At 46.2% G+C, this 20,596-nt stretch overlaps 1 protein-coding gene across 1 annotated transcript in view; it reads right to left on the bottom strand.

Annotated features, from left to right (window-relative positions):
- The window catches only part of rgs12b (regulator of G protein signaling 12b), a 124,734-nt gene that overhangs the window by 28,007 nt on the left and 76,131 nt on the right, over positions 1-20,596 (bottom strand). Inside the window, exons 7-9 of the mRNA XM_056279825.1 lie at positions 8,307-8,476; positions 7,714-7,806; positions 6,998-7,141 (exon numbers count right to left, since the gene is read on the bottom strand). Of these exons, the coding sequence (XP_056135800.1) occupies positions 6,998-7,141; positions 7,714-7,806; positions 8,307-8,476 (407 nt within the window). The remainder of the gene's footprint in view (positions 1-6,997; positions 7,142-7,713; positions 7,807-8,306; positions 8,477-20,596) is intronic.

Here is a 20,596-nt window from a genome sequence, read left to right as displayed (position 1 = left end):
ATTCTGGACGCCGATTTGATGCTTCCATAGCCCACATGCTCACCTACCGCGAGGCAGCACTCCTCCACCGAGCATTTCACCACCGGAGCCACTTTAATCGCGTGCCGGCGTGTCAATTTTTCGAACGCCGTTCCTCCACCTCCCACAGCGGCCATATTGCCCCGCCGGGCCGGTGGCAGCGCTACTGAAAATAAACAACTCCGCTTAAACCTACCACCGAGAAAAACGAACTAAAAACTAAACAACAAAAAACCCACAGAAAGCACGTGAAAGGGACCAGACAAAAAAAGTCCAAAATTCAGAAACTCACTCACACCGAAACAACACGCTGCTGCTCCGTACACTCACTCGCACATCCGCTCAGAGAGAGAGAGAGAGAGATTAGTTGTAAGGATTTATTAGACATCATAACCAGTCATTTGTGTTTGTGTGTGTGCATGCACACACGTGTGCATATGATTCTAGATCCAGTGTCAGAGGCACCACAAGAGCTTGAAAAGGGTATTCTGAGATCTGGCCTCAAGCTTTGACATATGGGGTTTTTATCCTATCTTTATTCAAGAGTGTGGTCTTTCAATTTGAGAGCATGACATTGATTTCATGTTCACATTTTGTAATGCTTTCCTTTAAAACCCTGCCCTGCACTCAAATAGCCCCTGCTTGCGATTAGATTTGCTCTTCTGCTCAAACTGTATGCTTGCACTCAGAGTTCCTACGCTCACACTCAGGCTGCTTCTGTGCACTCATGAAACGTCTGCTCTCAGATTTCTGCTCTGCTCTCAGATTTTTAGTGCAATAACACTGTCAAAATCCCCTAGCCAATAGAATGCCAGGTGTAGTGTTGACCAATGAATTGATCCTTGCCTCGTTGCGGGCGAGTTCACTTTACTTCTTAGAGTGTCCCTTACCACCGGTTACTCTTTAACTGGATTCATCCACCCCTTGCTTTCTTTACAACTTTTGGAATAAAAGGACAGTTAATACATATACCAGTTCCTGTACATTTTTCTCTAAATTTATTTCTGATTTTTCTCTTTTTCTCCCAATTTAGTGGCCAATCAATCCCTATTCTTGTTCAAACACCCACCCTCGTACTGCATGCGTTTGCCAACTGCATCTCTCCGGCTGGCAGTCTCGAAGGAGACATCTCGCCACTTTCATGACAAGGCGAATCCAGGCCGAACCACTGCTTTTTCCAACACACACAGAGACGTATTCATGTGATGAACACAAGCCGACTCCGCCCCCCTCCCGAAGACAACGTTGCTAATTATTGATGCTTCATCAAATCCGGCCATAGTCGGATCTGACGAGACCGAGGCGCAAACCCAGTGGGCAACTGCATCGACACAAACCCGATGCTTAGATCGCTACACCACCATGGACCCAGTTCCCATACTTTTTACTATATAATAGCTACATAAAATAGTAGCCGTATAGCACATCGGCCTCCATCAGCCAGGGAAAACAATAGTTACGTACTGTAACTCTAGATTCTATGAATATAGGCACAGCCCTCTAAGGCTATTGCTAATGAGTTTACCCCTTGCGCCCACGCGCAGCAATTAAAAAAAAACTTCAGTCCATGCCCACCTAATTGTGGGCCCCAATTACAGCTGCAACTCATGTATTTTGAATCGAGGCCATGTAATCAGCTTCCATAACAGGTTTTTCTTCAGCTATTACGGAGGCTGTAGGCCCCAAATCTTGAGGGTTGTGCCTATCCTCATAGAATCTAGAGTTATAGTATTTACCTATCATTCTATTTCATATAGGTTTCACCCTCTCAGACTATCACTAGTGGGTTAAGTGCAAAGCAGGATATGGTCTATGCCACACTGTGTCCGTCCGGTACTGCAAGCACAAACGTACATCTACTTCACCACAATACAAAAAACTCTTCAAGCCTCGCCATTGCGTTGTGCATAATGGCACCTCACAGAGCCCCATACATGCCCAATGACACAGCATAGTAGAATATCTAATATTCTTCATGTGGAATTAAGGCTGGGACAATAACGTCTACTGTTATGAGGAAGTAGAGACGAAGGTTATGCACTGTAACAGTCCAGTGAGGAGCAGAGTAGGGGGGAACAAAACCACTCTCCATACACAAAATGGAGAATGCAAAGCAGAATCTCTGATATCAATTACTCAGTTAGTATACTCAGTACAGAATGAGCCATACAAATTGCGAGACACCCTGTAAATAAAAAAAAAAGAATGAAAGAGCATGGGGAAGACCAAGAAGCTGCAGTGCAAACATCGTCCATCGTCATTCCTCCATGCAAAGCCGTGGCAGGCGCAAACCTCCTGGTGGAGTGCACTCTGATGCCCACTGTGGGAGCCAACCCGGAAGCAAGAAATGCTTGTGACACCGCCTCGCATAGCCAAAGAGCACTGTGCAGACAAAAGAAGCCCCTGAGATTGCTCTACATAGTGCACAAACAAACGCTGTGAACAGCGTGGGACAGCCGTGCGCGTAATGTAGCAAGACAGCACATGCATCAGGCAAAGGAGATGCGAGACGGCTTCCTCCTCTGAACTATGAGGGGGGAGAAAAAACCCTCTAAGGTTACCACTCTTGACTAAAAGAGCTATTAATGCTCTTCAGCATAAAAGCCAGGTTAGGATACAAAATAGCCCAGCTGCCATCACTCTGTATCCTGAGACATGACGGCACCACTGAGAGAGCAGACAAATCGCTGACTCTTTGCAGACATCAGTGGCGGCAAAAACTTGCTACCCGGACAGGGTGTTTGGGTGGCGTGGCAGTCTATTCTGTTGCCTACTAACACAGGGATCCTGATTCGAATCCCTGTGTTACCTCCAGCTTGGTCGGGCGTCCCTACAGACTCAATTAGCTGTGTCTGTGGGTTGGAAGCCGGATGTGGGCATGTGTCCTAGCCACTGCACTAGTGCTTCCTCTGGCCGGTCTGCTCTGACCTGTTCGGGGAAGATGGGGAACTGGGGGGAATAGCGTGATCCTCCCCCACGCTATGCCCCCCTGGCGACACTTCTCACTGTCAGGTGAAAAGAAGCAGGTGATGACTCCAAATGTATCGGAGGAGGCATGTGGTATTCTGCAGCTCTCCCCGGATCGGTAGAGGGGGTGGAGCAGTGACTGGGACGGCTTGGAAGAGTGAAGTAATTAGCTGGGTACAATTGGGCTGAAAAACAGGGAAAAAAATCCAAAAAAATAAATAAACTCATGTGACACCCGATTCATAACCTCAAAAAGAGCCTTAACCAGCGCACGTAAAACCAGCGCACGTAAAACCAGCGCTAAATCCCACTGAGGAGCCAGAGAACATGAAATTGGCCAGTGTCTCTGTAGGACTCTCAAGATGCATTTCTCCAGCGGTTGACTGAACACCAATCTTTCACTGAAACCTTTGTTACGGAAGAAATAACGGCAGCATACATCTTTACTTCTAAAAGGCAAAATTCCTGTTCAATAGCAGTGGACAGGAATGAAAGCACATGAGGCAGGGGGCACGCAGTGGGATCAAAACCCTTCCCTACACACCAACGCTGAAAAAACATCCATTTAGCTGCATAAAACACTCTGGTAGACATAGCTTTGGCACTCTAAATAGTCCTGTGAGAAGCCCAGCCTCTCTAAGCGCTCCCGTTCAGTGGCCAAGCCCAGAAACACTGGCCTATCATTGGGTAATCCCTAATTGCACTCTCTGCCTGGGAGAGGGCTTCCCCCCACGATGGCAGTTTCCACAGCCGGCCTGACAGCAGCCACTGCAGGCATGGGAACCACACAGCACCCATGCATTCTGCAGCTATTAATATCGCCAGAAGCTGCTCTTCCAGTATCTGGTCCAAGAACCGAGGGCGTAGTGGAACCGGTAGGAATCCATAAAAGAGCATCTTGGGCCATGGCCAATGCACAAACACATCCACCCCCAGCGGATGATTGTTCTTTGTGCTCAGTGGGTCTTTTTGCCGCACATTTTCATGTGCGGCGAAAAGACCCACCTCCGCTCTGCCAAACCTGCTTGAAGGCTCCAGTCTCCTTGACAAGGGCCCCCTGTTGAGATAATGCCTGCTCCTCCGTTCAACTCGCTGGGAATATACACTGCTCTGATGGCTAGTAGGTGTGTGTGAGCCCAGCGCAACAGTCATCTGGCTGCGCTTAGAAGCTGCACTGAACGCAACCCTCCTGGCGATTTATGTAGGCTGCTGTAGCCTTGTTTTCTGTAGGAATCGACACATGTTGATTCTGCAGCAGAGGGGCGAAATACTGGACTACTTTCGACACTGAGTAGCTCCAGAGCGTTTAGGTGGAGAGACATGTGAGCTGGCCACTGTCCTCCAACCATGAGACAGGCACATTCCTCCCCACCCTGAGAGAGATGCATCTGTGAAGACCGAAATGTATGACGCAGCTCTGCAAAGAGGACACACCACTGACAGGACGGGAGGATTTCCCCAATAGGCTAAATCTGAACCTACGGAGGGAGGGATGAAAATCATGTGTCTACACTGACCCACGGAGTTGACGCGCTGGCAAATTAACCATCTCTGTAGCCTCTTCATGTGGAGGGGGCCCAGGGGAATCATCATGTGTTCCGCCACCATCATGCCCAGCAGTCGCATAACAGAAAGAGCTGTCACCACCTTGTGAGGTGTGACATGGCAGAGAGGGGCCGTCAGCACCTCCACTCTCTGTTGAGAGTCTCGCCCTCATGTTGACTGAGTTCAACTCCACTCCCAGATAAATGACATGCTGAGAGGAAAGCGGAGAGCTTTTCTTCCAGTTTATTGTGAAGCCCAGGCTTGACAGATGCGACACTAATATTGTTGTCTGCAAGGTGGCTTCATCCCTGGAGTGGGACCAACAAAAGCAGGTTGTCCAGATAAAATTATATTCTCATCCCTTTCCAGCGTAATGGCTCCAAAGCTGTCTCCACATGTTTGGAAAAAATGCATGGAGCCAGGGAGTAGCCGAATGGCAGATGGTTGTACTGATACTGTACTCCCTGGAATGAAAAACGCAGGAATTTCCTATGTTTAGGGATGATGGGAATGTGAAAATACATGTCCTTCAGATTAAGTGAATCAGTCGCCCTAGTGAACATCTTCCAGAATCTGTTTGATTGTGAGCATGTGAAATGGTCTTTTATTATTGATTTGTTGAACAGAGACAGATCGAGGATGGGCCTCATTCTCCCCATCTTTCTTGGGACCGGGAAATAGCGCGAGTAAAAACCTGGATTTTCCTTGGCCTGGGGAACCCTGGAAATTACATCTTTCATCAGGAGCTCTTGCAGCTCCGACTGGAGAGCAAGACAATGTTCCTGAGATGACAGGATTGTCTCTGGTATCCCACTGAACAAACCACAGACGAAAGAGGCGAACTGTAGAGTGTAGCCATTGTTGATTAGCCCTCTCAACCAACGTTAGTTGTACATACACGCCACCACTCAGAGAGGTGCTCTGAGAGCAGGCATGCATGAGTCTGATGTGCTGTGGTTGCCATGTGAGCAAGCGAAGCCAGAGCCCTCGTCGCTGTTGCATGAACTGGAGAGTTCTCCAGTGTAACCCATGGGGGACTCATATCGAAAGGGCTGGTTGGCACACTCCAAAAGCTGTGTCGTGCATGAGCTTGTCACCAGCAGCCACCCGGGGGGTGCTGTGAAGAGGCCGTGGCATTGTGAACTTGCCATTTAGGAGAGGAAGACTCAAAAACGTGACAATGGAGCAGTCACACTCGCATCCAGAAGGGATGCGATTAGATGCTGTTGGCAGATGAAAGCTTGTGAGTACTGTTCACATGAGGCAAAATGTCAGCACTTGTGTACTCATCATCACACATTTTAATAGAATAAATATATGAGGAGGGAAACTCTGATTGAGAAATGGAGATGTAATGCTTTAATGTCGTGAGTCTGAGCTGTCCGTCAACTGAAAGGTTAAGGGCTGCTGGCTCACATGGTGTGGGGGAAGTGTGTTCAATAGCTACTGCTGAGTCAGAAGAGTCAGGACCACACATCTGGTCTTGGAATCCATCTGAGGCAGCAGTAACTGTAGAAGAGGAGGCGGAGGAAGCGTGGTGGCATGGGACAAAGTTGCGGTGTCTGCTGCGGGACATCTCTGCCACTGGCGAGGCTCTCAGCGATCATGGCAGTCCCATCATTGACCGGAGGAGCGTAGAGGTCGCGCAGTTGATCAAGCCTAGGCGAGGTGCCATCTGATGGCCTTTGCTTCCTCTGAAGCTGACTTCATGGTGCCCAGCATGTACTGAAAACTTGGTCTGAAAAGTCCATCTGGACTGATGGGACTTCAATCAATTCTTTTCTCAATGCCTCTGGGATTGAGAATTGCAGCAGCCACAGATTGCGATGAATCTTGGTCTGCCATGCCACAATTCTGGCCTGAGAGACTGCAACAGAAGCACACAGCATCAAAATCATGCTGGCGACCTTACTGAACTCTGCCACTTTCGCCGGGATCAGCTCAGGTGCCCAAACAGCCAGCTTGGTCAATGAAAAAGCCAACAAGGAGATGTTTTTTGCCACCACCGACGCTTGGAAAGTGCACTTGTGCACCTGATCCACCAAGCGGGCAATCAGCCAGTTCCGGGAGGAGGGCGGTATTGGCCTCCAAGTACCGGAGTTTGAACATTTGGCCTTCTGCTGTTTAAATCTATGCAGCTTTTCAACCACTGCCCCCCCCCCCCACACACACACACGAATCTCCTGATAAAGCCAGCTGACCAACCTCTGGAAAAAGCTCTACTAGTATCAGCATCCAGATTGATGATATTAGTACATCTCAAGTTGGGTTCTGTTTTAATTTACTGAAAAACAATTATGAATTCTGACAATCATGAAATATGACTATGATAAAACTATGGCAACTTTCACTTGCACCTCCCAAGTGCCTTGCTGGACAGAAGTGATGGCTCATTACATCCTTCACATCGGCTAATTCCAGCAGGTGTGCATAGGTGTGTTTGTTGTTGTGAACATGGAAAATGAACCTGAAGCTGTTGCTCCTTGAACATGTCTGGTCTGGGCGCGTTGAGGATGTCATCAGCCAGTTGGGCCTGGCTGTCGATATTGACCGGTGTTGTGGCCTTACTAGATAGGAAACTGTTGTAGATCTCCCTGGCACGCTGAGACAACTGGTGAAGGAGAAGAAGGGGAGTCCAAGGAGGGAACAGAGAGAGAGAGTCAGAGACAAAAAAGAGAAAGAGAGAGGGGAAGAGGGTTAGAGGACAAAATGTTAAACACACACATACACACATGCATTTATCTCTTAATCTCTCTCTCTCTCATATATATGAGAGAGAGAGATTAAGAGATTGCTTGTTTCGTGCGTCGCACACTCATCAGCTGCTAATGAGTGTGCAACACACGAAACAAGCTTGTACTGCTATGTATTAAATGCTTTTTTTTCCTAAATCTATATTGATATTCCGCTCATTTGTTGAGCAGTTTTATCAACGCTGTTGACGGTTTCGGGAAAGAAAAAAAAACCCTATTTTATATATATGTCTTTCCTGAGTAGCTTTATTGACAGCTGATGATTGCTTATGGAATGAAACAGGCTTGTACTGTCTCATAAAGAATTTACTTGACTCACTGGATTATTTTGCTCCTTATTTGTTGAGCACTTTCCCTACCATTGAGTGTTTTGTTTAACAAAGTTATATATATAGATGGACAGATCGATAGATAGAAAGATAATTGTTACCTGTTTCTTGTCATTCTCGGGGACATGGCAGAAGAACTCGCAAGCCTGCCAGAACAGGATGTTCTCCTCGCTGAACTCTTTTTTCAGAAACTCCTACAGCACAGTCACATGCAAACCATTTTTAGAAAAAAGACAAACTCGTCCATCAGATGAGAACCCAGGCTGTTATTTTCACCAGCCACAGCCAGGACACAAATAAATAGAAAAAGAAAAAGCAAGAAGCATGATGATACAAGTATGATGATACAAATCAAAAGTATGATTACAAATCAAAATGAGAGGGGTCATATGTCCTCCTGCAACTGAAATATACATAGCCTCTTTGTGGAGATTCGAAAGTTGGTTAAAGCATGCAGTATTATGTTTGGATTGTGGATATCAGTGGGCTGGCAGTGGTAGTAGTAGTCGGAAACGGTGGGGGGTTATTCATCTACATGGTTTGCCTGGGTGCTCATGTGAGTATTATTGTGGCTCTGTTTTGTTTTAGTGGGAAACAGTGGGGCGTGATAAAGCTAAATAGTTTGCCTGGGTGCCCATGTGTGTATTATTGTGGCTCTGTGTCTGCGAATGGTGGCTATGTTTCATCAACGTACAGAGAAGTAGCGGACTCCCACGGGGTCCTGCAGCAGCCTCTCGAAGCAGACGGCCCAGCTGGCCACCCTCCTCTCCATGTGCCGACGCAGGCTCTGTACGCTGGGCAGGCTAGCATTACTGTTCAGGCTGTTGTCACTGCCGCAGCCCTGCAGTTCCACACTGTTCAGCTCTGCCTCAGGAAGAATTCATACACACATAAGCATGCAAACCACACACACACACACAAATACACACACACAAAAAGCTGTATTAATACAATTATCAATGTCTGTTTTTACTGGATAATGCATGCAAAAGTACACACACACACACACACACACACACACACACACACACACACACACACACACACACACACACACACACACTGCACGCAGATGTACCCAATCATCAGCACACATAAGTAGAACACCATTTTGCTACATCAGTGTTATGTAGTGTGGCAACATTTCCTCTGGAGAACAGGTAGATGGACCAAATGCCAGGCAGAGTCAGGCTGGTGCACAGACAGGCAGAGAGACAGACAGATGAGGCACACAATCACGAGAACTTGCTCCAGGCCTGACAAACTGCAACAGTACTGAGATACAACAAAGCACACAGCAGCAGCCTGAGGAGAGGAACTCTGGGTCAGGTGTGTTCATTACAAAAACCAACTGTTGAACGATGCAGCTGCAGTAAATCAAATTAAAAACAGAAAACCTTCTCATGTAATTCATATCTAATGAACCTAAGCAAATTATTGAGTTATATAATCAGAGGTAGTTCCTTGGCTTTAGACCCCCGAAGCCAAATAGGGATTTTATCTCTGAATTTGTAGCACTCCTGTCTTTGATCAGGCCTAAATATGACAATGCATTGATACTTTAGAACTTATATATCCATGTGTTGCCCATCTAAGCACAAACCCAACTTTCACCTCATCTCATCTCATCTCATCATCAGCCGCTTTTATATATCCATGTGTTGCCCATCTAAGCCCAAGCCCAACCTTCATCTCATCTCATCTCATCATCAGCCGCTTCTCCGGGGTTGGGTCGCGGTGGCAGCAAGCTAAGTTAGGGCAATCCAGAAGTCCCTCTCCCCAGCAACTCCCTCCAGCTCTTCCTGGGGATCCAGAATTGATTCCAGAATCAAGCCCAACCTTGATTCTGTAAATCATGTTAACTATAAGCCAATTCTCAAAAAGAACATTTTCAACAAAGCTTTTACCAAAAATTGTATCAAATTATCTATCATAATTTATGAATGGAAACAAGCCTTTTAGGAAATTCCATTTGGCTTCCAATCACAGCATAGTCCAGAACACCACATCTTAAGAGTATTGCATGGTCCATCCTCCACCACCCATATCACATGTGAGGGTACCCCAAGGTTCCATTCTTGGCCCAATTTTATATTCTTTCTGTATCCTCCCTGTAGGTCACATCATATTTAATATAGATGTGCAACTGCCTCTCAAACTTTCCCCTTCACACCACAAATGGAAGGGACTGTGGATCAGGCAAGCCTCTTATAAAATCGACTTATGACACAGGTACAGTAAATCACTCTAAACCAGAAGCTTTATTGTTGAAATTCATATTTAACGCACTTGAGCAAATTGCTGAGTTTCATTATCAGAGGCAATTTCTCTTTAGAGAAGAACAGCCTTCTTCTTTGATCTGGTTTCAAAACTAGGACGTTACATAGCCATTAACTGCAGGCAGTCCTTGCTCATACGCCACCACCGAATGCAATCACACCAAATGTGTGAAAGTAACAAATATCAAAGCTCAGATTGTTCCACCTAACAGGGTTCATGACCATCACTCTGTTAAACATGACTAGGTTTGACATCTTCAAACTCATTCCCCTTCTGAAACAAACAGAAATGGTAAAACTTGTGAAACCAACCTGCCCTTTAGAATTAAACACCAATGCCCACTTCCTCAAAGAGGTTATTGATTCTGTGTGGCCCAGTATCCTGTCTAATAGCTCATTAAATAAACGAGCTATTACTAAAGCTAGATTCACTCTAGGCGACTTTCCAAGAGTTTCAGTCCTAGCCTTCATTTGCATAAACTTAATACAAAATGCTATTTTTTTACCAACAAAAACAACATACATGTATAGTTTAATGCTGGGGGAGTATCTATGTAAAAAAAAAAACAACACAGTACAAGTTGTTACAGTTTTAATTGCTTTTTGATTTGGAGAGTGTTAAATCGAATAAGTGTATTGTTTGAACTCTTTGCTAAAGGCAATAAAGCATGGTTTCTTACCTGTAAATTTACATTTATGGATATGGAATTTGGCCATTATAATGATATCTATCATGTACACGTGAGTGTTTTTCTGTGTATTATTTTCCAGGAGATCAAACAACACATTCTTCCAACGTAAAATAAAACTTTAATCAATGTTTCCAGTAATGAAAGCATATAGGTTTTGCCAGAAATTCTTCACAATTGGGAAATGCCAAAATAAATGCCCAACAGTTTCTGGACATCCATAAGAGAAACTACAATTCACATCAATGTCTTTCTTAAAAATGTTTACACATAGTTTTTAGCTGGATAGAATCTATGAATGAAGTTAAAAGACATTTCCGTAACTTAAATTCCTTAACTTAACTGGGCAGCACGGTGGCCCAGTGGTTAGCGCTGTCACCTCACAGCAAGAAGATCCTGGGTTCGAACTCCAGGGTTGTCCAACCTTGGGGGGTCATCCCAGGTTGTCCTTGTGTGGAGTTTGCATGTTCTCCCAGTGTCTGTGGTGGGAATTCTCCGGGTGCTCCGGTTTCCTCCACCATCAAAAAGACATGCATGTTAGGGTTAATACTCCTGTCTGTGCCCCTGACCGAGGCATGGGCAAGACGAGCTGGAGTTGGTCCCCGGGTGCTGCACAGCGGCTGCCCACTGCTCCTAGCTACACAGCTAGGATGGGCTAAATGCAGAGCATGAATTTCCCCACAGGCATTAATAAAGTATATCAAAATCAAAAACCAAAAAATCAAAAACTTTATTGGGGATTAAATATTGATTAGAACGCCACAAAACCACTTTATTTTTGGTCATTGTACAGCTGTTCAGTTACAATGAAATTTGTTTACTGCATTTAACCTATCCTATTGTATAGGAGCAGTGGCAGCTGTGATGCAGCGCCTGGGGACCAACTCCTGTTCTTTTTCTTATTGCCTTGGTCAGGGGTACAGGCAGGAGTATTAACCCTAACATGCATGTCTTTTTGATGGCGAGAGGAAACCGGAGCACCCGGAGGAAACCCAGGTTGACACAGGGAGAACATGCAAACTCCACACAGAAAGGACCTGGAATGGCCTGAGGTTCAAACCCAGGGCCTTATTGCTGTGAGGCAACAGTGCTAACCACGGGGACACCGTGCTGCCCGTTAGGTAGAAGCAAGGACTTTTTCCATACCATATCATCTACAAATTGATTCCAATAAGAAATCACATATGGTAATATAATAATATCTCTTTGGAACAGAGCTCTTACAGATCTGTTGCAGTCACAGCATGCTCCTGTGACAAAAAAATTGTGCAGTGTGACATCCCAAATAAGCTTTAGTGCTCTTAGCAGCCTCTGAGACTCTTAGGACAAAATCAAACATGTTTGCAACTATTCCCCAATCCTGTGTGAAGAGTACACATGGCCACTGTAACCTAGTTAATGGTCACAGCAATTTGCATATGAAACCGATCGTTGGTTGTGGTCATTATGCAACTGTGCTGTTTATAAGGGTGGGGATACCTGCAGTCAGTTGAGACTGAAGAAGTCATTTCTCCACATAAATGTGTCCAGATAAACTGATTGAACTTTCTGGGATTTCCTTACCTGGATTATTGAGGACGCATCAAGACATTTTGACTAATTTTAGCGAGGATTGCCTTAAACGTCTATGTGAGTGCAAATGAACTGCGCGTAAGACGGCAGACAACAGGAACCACTTGAGATTCAGCCTCAGGTGCAGAAAGAGCAGGATTACACCTAAGAGCCTGCAAATGAAATCTTCTGTCAAGGGCCACCCAGCTAGGAAGGCACAGAGCTAGCTGTTGAACAAACAGGTGAGACAAACTAATTTTACCACTGACAGTTTGAAAACCAAAGAGGAGCAGCTCCAACAGAGACTTACAGCGTGTCTAGATGAGACCACTTTCCAAAGTGTGATTGAGTTCACGGATAAGGCTCGTCTAGCGCAACATGGAAAGTAGAAAACCAGGCAGCAAAAAAAGTTTGACATACTTACTGCAAGCCAGAGACATCGGCAGACAATGGATGATGCCCTCAATGGAAGACAGAGAGACGGATGCCAAACACACACCAGTAATGTGAACAAGTGGGTGAAGAACCTGTCAGACAGACTACTCACCCAGGCAAAGAAAGACATCCTTGCTAAGGCGTTGAATTTTGCTGTCATGCCAAGGCGAATCCCACTAGTGGAACCGATCACAGCCGTGGAATTGGCGATCAGTAAGAACAACATCATGAACCCAGAAGCGCAGCAACTACAGACGAAAGTTTCAGCCTGCCTCAGCAATGTGAAGGCGCCGCTGTTCAAGATAAGCAGAGACGAGAGGAATGCAGTCACGACTCTTAGTAAGGACAAAACCATGATCATCCTTCTGGCGGAAAAAGGCAGATGCACAGTTTTATTAGACCAGACAGGCGATCATGAGAAAGTTATGACATTACTTAGTGACATAAATACTGATGATTCCCTGAAATGAGATCCAGGTAGTGGTTACATGAAAAAGGTGATAGATTGTCTGAAGCTGTTAGAACAGGACAATGTTACGGACAGAATGTTGTACCATAGATTATACTCAGGGGAAGCGACACATAGTCTGTATGATTTACCTAAGATACATAAACAGGATGTGCCATTACGGCCTATTGTTAGTATGATTGTTAATATGATTTACTTGCTGCCAAGTTTCTGGCATCTATTTTTATCCCATTGGTAGGCAGTAATGAACGTCACATTAAAAACACTATGGATTTTGTGGATAAGGTGAGGGACATCATTATGGAGGGGGATGAAACAATGGTCTCTTATGATGTTACGTCTCTCTTCACGTGCGTTCCTGTTGATGAAGCAGTGGAGGTGGTCTATATGAAATTACAGGATGGCCCCACCCTTAGCAATAGGACCACCCTTAACAGTCACCAAGTGTGTCTGCTCCTAAAGCTGTGTCTTCAATCCACATACAGGGGGCAGCACTATAAGCAGAAGCATGGGTGTGCTATGGGTTATAATAATGTTTTACATTTATGTAGCGCTTTATCTTGACATCCAAAGCACTTCACAGTGAAAGGGGAAACTCACCTCAACCACCACTGTGTAGCACCCACCTTGGGTGATGCATGGCAGCCATTTTGCACCTGAACACTCACCACACATCAGCTTGAGGCGGAGAGGGAGGGATCATTGAGTGACTTAAAAGGGGGGTGGGGTGGGGGGGGGTGATTAGGTGACCAGATGGAAAGCCAGGTTGGGTATTTTGCCAGGACACCGGGGGACCCCCTACTCTTTGTGATAAGTGCCATGGGATCTTTAATGACCACAATGAGTCAGGAACTCGGTTTAACATCTCATCCGAAGGATGGCATCTCTTACAGTTGTAATATTCCTAATCACTTCTACGCAGGTTAACTTGTGTTGATGCCAGACATCATTGAAACACTGTTGGGCATCATTTTGAATTTTACAGAGTGGGGCAGCATGGCTGAGGACGTACAGCGGGTCATCCAGTAATCAAAAGGTTCCCGATTCAATCCCTGGGTCCTTCAGAGAGTGTGTTGAAGTGTCCTTGAGCAAGACACTGAAACCCCAACTGCTCCTGATGATCAGCTTGGCACCTTGCAATGGCAGGCTCTGCCATCAGTGTATGAACGTAAGGCATACATTGTAAAGCACTTTGAGTGGCTGGTAGACTAGAAAACAATATATAAATGCAGTCTATTTACAGACAAATTGCTATAATTTACAGCACAATGTCCACATCATTACACTGGGGCATTGGGATTTTTTTAGGACCAGCGGGAAACTGATCCCTATTGGCCCACCAACACCACTTCTAAGCAGCAACTCAGTTTTCCTGGGAGGTCTCCCATCCAAGTACTAGCCAAACCCACACCTGCTTAGCTTCTGTCACTCAGCAGAACCAGGGTACATGTTGATATGGCTGTTGGCTAGGTTCCCCAGTTTCACCTATAGTAGCCAACTTGTTTTCAGAGGAAGTGGAAAAGAGGGCTCTGATGTCCTATCCAGGGATATGACTTAGCCATTAGTTCAGATTTGTGGACGACACCTGGGTTTAAATTAAATCTCAGGACGTACCACATTTCACCGACCACATTAACTCTGTGGCAACCACATCAAGTTCACCAAGGAGGATGTGAAAAATGACAGTTTAGCTTTCTTAGACTGTGAAATTGCAATTGGTGATAGGGGACATTTGATTGTTGATGTTTACCTTGTGTCCCCACCAACAAAATGGCTGGGGAAGGGGAGAAATCCCATTTTAAACTTGCCATGGTTAAGTGTGGTTATCCTAACTGAGCGTTTGTCAAAGCCAGGAAGACGTCCAAACAGTGCACCAGCCAATTGAAGAGAAGAAGGACAGCAGCTGCCTAAGTGTAAACCAGTGGTGATTCCATATGTGGTGGGAGTGTCAGAACAGTTGAGACGCGTATTTTCCCAACACTGTCTCAGTTGCTTTCAAACCTCAAAACACACACTGCGCCAGAAATTGGTCCACCCCAAGGATCGGGTCCCTCGACATAAACAGAGCAATATAGCAATATAGTGTACGCTCTTAAATGCCGGGAGGATTGCCGTGACTCGTAGATTGGGAAAACTAAACAGATGCCGGCAAAGAGGATGGCACAACACAGAAGAGCCAACGCGTCAGGCCAGGACTCCGCAGTCTACACCCATTTACAGGCCAGTGGCCACTCTTTCAAGGATGAGGATGTGCACATCCTTGATAGGGAGGAACACTGGTTTGATCGGGGAGTCAAAGAGGCTATCTATGTGAAGAGGGACTGACCATCCCTGAACCGGGGGGGCGGGGCGCTAAGAGTATATCTGTCGCCATCTTACAATGTTGAGATTGCAACTATTCCCCAATCCTCTGTGACTAGTACACATGGCCATTGTAACTCTAGTTAATGGTCACAGCAATTTGTACATGAAATCGATCATTGTTTTCGGTCATTATGCCACTGTATTGTTTATAAGGGTAGGGATACCTGCAGTCAGTTGAGACTGAAGAGGTCACTTAGATGAGTGATGAAATGTTTCTCTCTCAATAAACGTTGTGTCCAGATGAACTGACTCAACTTTTTGTGAAAGTAATGAATATTATAGTCCATTTATGTCAATAGATTTCCCTAAATCCTATACACTGGTCTTTAAGTCTGAGGGATGGGCAAGGCGCAGCGTTTGTGGTTTCTACCGATTTTCACATAAAAATACCCAAATTTTTAAACTGATTTTTACCCGGATTCTATGTTTCCACGGATCCAAAAGTTGTTCCTGTTCATGTGAAGTTATGTAACAGTGTCATCTTGTGGCGAAATTCAGCATGCTGGATGGCTTTGAAAAATAAAAACCGAAAATGCTGAGCCTTGGGGACGGGCCATGTGTCCATGACAGTCAACAGCAAATGAGCTCATTTAGGGAAGTGAAATGTGGGTTAAATTCAGGAGTCCTCTATTCTCAAAAGAATAAAATTGGCCTACGTGGTGGTGCAGCGGTCTAAGCATCAGCTTTGTGTTAATGTAGTTGCCCACTGGGGACCGGGGTTCGCGCCTCGGTCTCGCCAGATCTGACTATGGCCGGAGTCAGTGAAGTAGCAACATTGGCAAATGCTGCTTCGGGAGGGGGCAGGAGTCGCCTTGTGTTCGTCACATGATATACATCCCTGTGTGCTGGGAAAACATGGCTTTGAAAAACTCCACAGTTATATCACAGACCTACCAGACGAGCCGTGGCATAAAGTTGGGACTGACCTGTTCCACCTGGATGGAAAGAATTACCTGCTGGTGATCGACTGACTACCTGTCAAATTATCCAGAGATGGTGCTGCTTCCTAGCATGTCTGCTACTTGTGTGGTTAGACACATGAAGTCAATATTTGCAAGACATGGAATCCCACAGATCGTCTACAATGACAATGGACCATGCTACAGCAGCAAAGAGTTCCAGGACTTCGCCAAAGAGTATGACTTTCAACATGTGACCTCAAGCCCCCTATATTCCCAGTCAAATGGTAAAGCAGAAAAAGGAGTTCACATAGTCAAACAGCTGCTCAAGAAAGCAAAAGACAGCCGCTCAGATCCATATCTAGCTCTGTTGAGTTACCGAGCTTCGCCTCTTGAACATGGCAAGTCTCCTGCTGAGATTCTGATGGGACGTAGACTACACACCACGCTTCCTTGCACTGAAGAGCAAAAGAAGCACAAAGAGGTGAAACAGAAACAAAAGCATCTGCAAAAGAGACAAAAAACAAACTACGACAAATCATCGAGAAGATTAGTGCCACTGGCAAGACATGACACAGTGAGACTCGAAGATTCCAACAGCTGGAATAAGAAAACCACTGTTCTGGAGGAAGTAAGTCCAAGATCCTACACAGTCAGAACAGAGGATGGTCAAATCCTGAGGAGGAATCGAAGGAGCTTGCTGAAAACACAAGAGACACTGCGAGAACAAACAAATGAAGAAGACACCACATGATACTTGATGCACATGTTAGATGAGTTGTCACAGTACCTTAATAAATAGTTGTAATTGTTGAACCCAAGTTTCTTCATTTATAATAAGAAACATTACATGCTTGGTTCGCCTTGTCACGGAGGTGGCAAGGCAGTTCCTTCGACACTGCCGGTCAGAGAGATGCAGTCGACGAATGCATACAGTACGAGGGTGGGTGTTTGATCTAGAATAGGGATCAATTGGTCGCTAAATTGTGAGAAAAAAAGGGGGGGAAATCAGAAATAATTTTTTTTTTTTTAAATTGTCCAGCGAAGAGCAACGTCGGTTGTAAATAAGGAGACTATACACAAGTATAAATATGTCATCATCTTTTTTGTTGGCAAAATTACACAAGTTGCAGCAATGGGGACAAGTACTCGCTTGTTGTCCATTGCTGTTTTGTTTTGTACTTTCGCACAGTGTTCCTTTCGTATCCCAGTGTACTGCACATTGATTGGCTAGAAGAAATGGGTGACCTCACATTATTTCTCACATCTCAGGGAGTCTTGTAATCTGTCCCCTCCAGTGTTTTCTAGTTGTGAAATGGGAAATACTCTAGGACAGAAAGACCGGCAAGTTGCAGTCATTAAGTGTGACGTGTTCTCTGACTAGAAATCTTGTCAAGTCATGTAGTGTGTACCATGCTTAATTCTATTCTGTTCACTGTTGACACAACTGTGTCACCATGAATAGACTACTCAAAATCCATCAGCACTACTGTAACCCCCTATCATATTACAATAGTTAATTTACATTTATGGGTACTTATGCCTAATTCGGTACTGTCATTTTAAGAGACCGTGATCATACGTCAGGCTTGCTGAGCGGTACTCTTCTGCATTACATTCTATGCGAGCTGGCAGATCACCAGTCGTTACCGTGATTGCAAGCCTGAACATTTTTATTTCTTATATTAGGTAAGCATGTGTAAACCTATCAGTACCATGTGTAACATATTTTGTGATGAATATCTTAAGTACCCTGAAAAGTAAAAGTTTAAATGTCGTGGTTCATAAATATATTTGCAACGTTGATGTGACCAGCCTATGGTTACTAGTCTTCACCACATTATGTGTAGCTAGCGTTAGCCACAACATGTGAATGTAATTCTCTGCTATACTGTGGTTTTAATATCTTCTAGGTTGATGTATTTCGGAAATGTTTACAAATGTTCACATTAGGTTTGTTTTGTTTTGTTCTGTGAGTAGAAAATATTGTAGGTGGTAATTTTCTTAATGTTAATTTCCATCGTAGTATGTATTTTGCAATAGCAGTTAAACTTGTACTCTTCTGCATAACATTCTATGCGAGCTGGCAGATCACCAGTCGTTACCGTGATTGCAAGCCTGAACATTTTTATTTCTTATATTAGCGAACTGATGTTTGGACACGGCCCACAACCTAGTCATTAAGGTTGCGTCTTCCCGCTATTCGACTTTGGGACCGGATGTGGTCAGCAGATTCATCCGTCCTAAATCGTCCATCATTGACTGCGTAGTACCTCCTGTTGGCGAACGCGATGAACTGTGAGCCAGGAAACGCTTCATGGATTTTCAAGTAAGACTGTTCCAGTAGCCAGTCACTTCCTGGATTTACTGAAGTAAAACTTCCAGTTAAGGGCCCCAACGAGATATCTCCTTTTGTTTATTATTTTGTTTATTTGGGTGTTGTGCACAACAGGGGTATTGCAGCACTGCAACTTATCAGTGTATAATTCATACCTGTATTTTGTATATTGTGGCGGACACTAGGGGCTATGCCTCTCACCCAGCAGGACTGTGAGCTGGGGGCGTGGTTTACGTTCCCGGGCTCGCCGGTGCAGGGTTGTTCCTGCTGCAGTTGGTTTTTGGAGTTGAGGAATAAACATCAAACTCGCCTTGGTCTCCTGTGTTTTTCCTCATTCCTGCCACATTGGTGACCCCGAATTGAACATGTTTGGAGCAGAAGAGGAGTGTGAATCCACTTCGGCCACGCCGCCCCAACTCTCACAGCCCAGCCGGCCGTTCTCGCCGCGGCTGTGAAACTCCCAGAGTTCTGGCAGAGCGACCCGGCCTCGTGGTTCCAGCATGTCGAGGCACTGTTCCACCTGCGTGGAATCTCCGCGGACGACTCCAGATACTATTTGGTCGTCGCTGCGCTGGACCAGCAGTCCACATGCCGGGCCATGCAGCTGTTGCGCGCCCCTCCGCAACACGATAAATACGTCGCCCTCAAACATCTTCTGCTCCGGAGGTACAGCCTATCTACCGCAGAGAGGGCAGATAGAATCCTTTCCCTATCCGGTTTGGGCGACGGGACGGCTGTGGATCTCATGGACAATATGCTGTCGCTGCTAGGCTCAGACGAAGGTGGGTTCCTTTTCCCGCACGTTTTCCTGCGCCAACTCCCGTCTCCTGTGCGCACGGCTTTGGCTAACTCCCCGTGTCTGGCCGCTGGTGACTGCCAAGGTTTGGCTGAGGAGGCCGATCGGGTCCTGCTGGCTACCAGACGGTTCTCTGTGCAGAGTGTGGCATCGGAGCCTCTGCAGCCGACGTCGGAGGACGCGGACCCGGCAGTGGTGGCTGAAGTGACTGCCCGGAGACGGCGCGGGAGAGGCCTCTGTTTGTTCCACTAGCAGTTCGGCGGCAAAGCGAGGCGCTGCGTCCCTCCGTGCATGTTTGAGGCGGCGGGAAACTCCAGGGCCAGCGCTCAGTAGCAGCTGTGGGCACTGGCGGACGTAGTGAGCTGCTCTTCGTTAAGGACACGATGTCAGGAAGACGGTTTCTGGTGGACTCAGGCTCGCAGAAGAGCCTACTCCCTCCTGCTAAGACAGACAGGTCGGCCGAAGGCGGCGGCCCACAGTTAAGTGCAGCTAACGGTTCGTCCATTGCGACGTTTGGCACAAGGTTGGTGACTGTTTGCTTCCACGGGCGCCATTTTGAGTGGGACTTTGTAGTGGCCGCCATTACTGTTCCTATTATCGGCGCGGATTTTCTGTGTGCTAATGGGCTGCTGGTTGATGTTGCAAACCGCCGTTTAATTGATGCTGTGTCTTTCGCCACTGTTCCGTGCGAGACAGGGGGAGCCGGGCCGTTAACACACGCTAACTTTTTAGCATTAGGGGATGTTTTTCAGCGTTTGCTGGCGGATTTTCCATCGGTGACTACGCCTGCCTTTTCCACCGCGGTTACTAAACACGGGGTAGAACATTTCATTCCCACTCTGGGACCGCCAGTTTTTGCGCGCGCGCGGCGCCCCGACACGGTAAAATTGGCTATTGCTAAGGAGGAGTTCGCCATCATGGAGCGTCTGGGTATAGTGAGGCGTTCCAACAGCCCGTGGGCCTCGCCGCTTCACATGGTGCCCAAGGCGGATGGGTCGTGGCGGCCTTGCGGCGATTTTCGCCGCCTGAACAACGTCACCGCCAATGACCGCTATCCCATCCCACACATACAGGACTTTTCCATACGCCTGGCAGGTACCACTCTTTTCTCTAAGGTGGACCTGGTGCGCAGCTATCATCAGGTTCCCGTGCGCGCAGAGGACG

The sequence above is a fragment of the Lampris incognitus genome, chromosome 5 (genome assembly GCF_029633865.1).
Source record: "Lampris incognitus isolate fLamInc1 chromosome 5, fLamInc1.hap2, whole genome shotgun sequence".
NCBI classification, from domain to species: domain Eukaryota; kingdom Metazoa; phylum Chordata; class Actinopteri; order Lampriformes; family Lampridae; genus Lampris; species Lampris incognitus.
The sequence above is the reverse complement of the archived record's forward strand: the minus strand, read 5'-3'. Positions and strand labels throughout refer to the sequence as shown.